Source organism: Herpailurus yagouaroundi, unplaced genomic scaffold, assembly GCF_014898765.1.
Source record: "Herpailurus yagouaroundi ecotype Mexico unplaced genomic scaffold, PumYag 67466, whole genome shotgun sequence".
NCBI lineage: Eukaryota > Metazoa > Chordata > Mammalia > Carnivora > Felidae > Herpailurus > Herpailurus yagouaroundi.
In genome coordinates, this window is record NW_024420275.1 from 2,418 (window position 1) to 4,364 (window position 1,947).

The window sequence follows — 1,947 nt, forward strand, 5'->3', positions numbered from 1 at the left end:
GAGAGCACGCATGCCCGCCCCACAGAGGCCGAAGTGGGGGTCCTGGCCGCACCCGAAAAAGGGAGCCAACAAACGGGACGGGACGCCCCTGGACTCGGCGCGTGGCCCCGCGAGCTACCTGCCGGGAGACACTCAGCTTTACCCGGTTCTGGGGTCTCATCCGCGCGGTGCGGGGGGGGGGGGGGGGGGCGCGGGCGGGGGGGGGGGGGGGGGGCGCCGGCTCTGCTTTGTACAGGGGAGGTGGTAGAGTAGGAGAGCGTCGGCCGGGAGAGAGCGAAGACGAGTGGCACAGCTTCTTTCAGGTGCCGTCGTGGGTGGCTCTGAAAAGAGCCTTTGGATGGGATGGAACCTCGAGCCGAGCGCGCACTTTAAGCCCGCTCCCCGCGGATGCGGCGAGCCAGCTGGATGTCCTTGGGCATGATGGTGACGCGCTTGGCGTGGATAGCGCACAGGTTCGTGTCCTCGAACAGCCCCACCAGGTAGGCCTCGCTCGCCTCCTGCAGCGCCATCACGGCCGAGCTCTGGAAGCGCAGGTCCGTCTTGAAGTCCTGCGCGATCTCGCGCACCAGCCGCTGGAACGGCAGCTTGCGGATCAGCAGCTCGGTGGACTTCTGGTAGCGCCGGATCTCCCGCAGGGCCACGGTGCCCGGCCGGTAGCGGTGCGGCTTCTTCACGCCGCCCGTGGCGGGCGCGCTCTTGCGGGCCGCCTTGGTGGCCAGCTGCTTCCGCGGGGCCTTGCCGCCGGTCGACTTGCGGGCGGTCTGCTTTGTACGGGCCATAGCGAACCAAAACACCAACTCACCAGCGCAGCGGCAGCGAGAGTAACGGGGCCTCGGCCCGCCGCCGCACTCTTTATAGGCACCGTCTTCTTCCGATCGGGCGGGGCGATAATTGAAAGTCCCGCGCTGGCTGCCCATTGGCTGTGACGTCACCCGCCCCGGCATCACTCATTGGCCTGGGCAGAATCCTCCCTACCCCGCCCACTCGCCTCGCTTTCTACTTTCCAGTTCGCCAAGTCTTTCTCCTACCTTGTTTTTCCTTTCTTTTCGGCGGGCGGGGAGGGAGGAGGCGGGGGGGGGGGGGGCTCATTTTTGAGCTCAACTCTGTCCGAATCTTCCTCCCTGACCCTTTTACCCCTTTGCCGCGCAGTACCCTCTTCCTTCCCTCGCGGGCTCCCCAACTCCACCTCACTCTTCCGTTTGCTCCCCGCCCCCAAAGCGCCTTGTCCTCTTCCAAGAGCCCCCTCGTTGGTGTGATGGATCTTCTTTTCCCGCCTTGTCGGTACTCTTCGGATGGGAAAGTTGTCGGTCTCACCCCACCCCCTCGCCTCCCGAGCGCAAGATCCCGCCTCCGGGAACCCAAGCGGGGACCTGTCCCTCCGCTGCGAAGGCGGCCCCCTCACTTTTACTTGAGACAGCCGGCTCAGCTAAGCCAAGGTCAGGGCCGCCACACTCCCGCAAACTGCCAGCTCCCCTGCCGACTGGGGGTGCACGTGTGTGTTGGGCAAAGGCCTCGCGAGCCCGGGAGTCGCGTACTTGGCACCCACTCCCGAGGGAGGAGCCCGGGGGCCACCCAACAGCACTACTCCTAGCGCAGTCGACGGTGGCTGCGCCCAACGGGCTCTGGCTCCTCTCCCTGCCTTCAAGTCCTAAGTAAGATCTACGAGATGGTGGAGGCGCAAGATTTGAGAGGCCAGGAGCGGCTCGGCGACTACTGGCCAATAGTGGAACGGAGAAGAGTCGCTACTGTGAACAACTCTTTATTTGAAAGAGTGGGTGGCTCTTAAAAGAGCCTTTGATTTCACAGGTACCCCGTTGCCACCAGGGCTGGCTGAGCTTCCGGACGCCGGCCTCACTTGCCCTTTGCCTTGTGGTGGCTCTCCGTCTTCTTGGGGAGCAACACGGCCTGGATGTTAGGCAGCACGCCGCCCTGGGCGATGGTGACTTT

The 1,947-nt window shown here is 64.9% G+C and overlaps 1 protein-coding gene across 1 annotated transcript; it reads right to left on the reverse strand.

Annotated features, from left to right (window-relative positions):
* Nucleotides 1-311: 311 nt before the first annotated feature.
* On the reverse strand, nucleotides 312-1,941 carry LOC121025029 (histone H3-like). The gene has a single exon (XM_040467375.1). It carries the CDS (start codon nucleotides 942-944, stop codon nucleotides 369-371), a length of 576 nt encoding a protein of 191 aa, XP_040323309.1. The 5' UTR covers nucleotides 945-1,941; the 3' UTR covers nucleotides 312-368.
* Nucleotides 1,942-1,947: the final 6 nt, after the last annotated feature.

Excerpts from the sequence above, each read along its gene's own strand:
- LOC121025029 (XM_040467375.1), bottom strand. The coding sequence starts at position 944 with ATGCCGGGGCGGGTGACGTCACAGCCAATGGGCAGCCAGCGCGGGACT.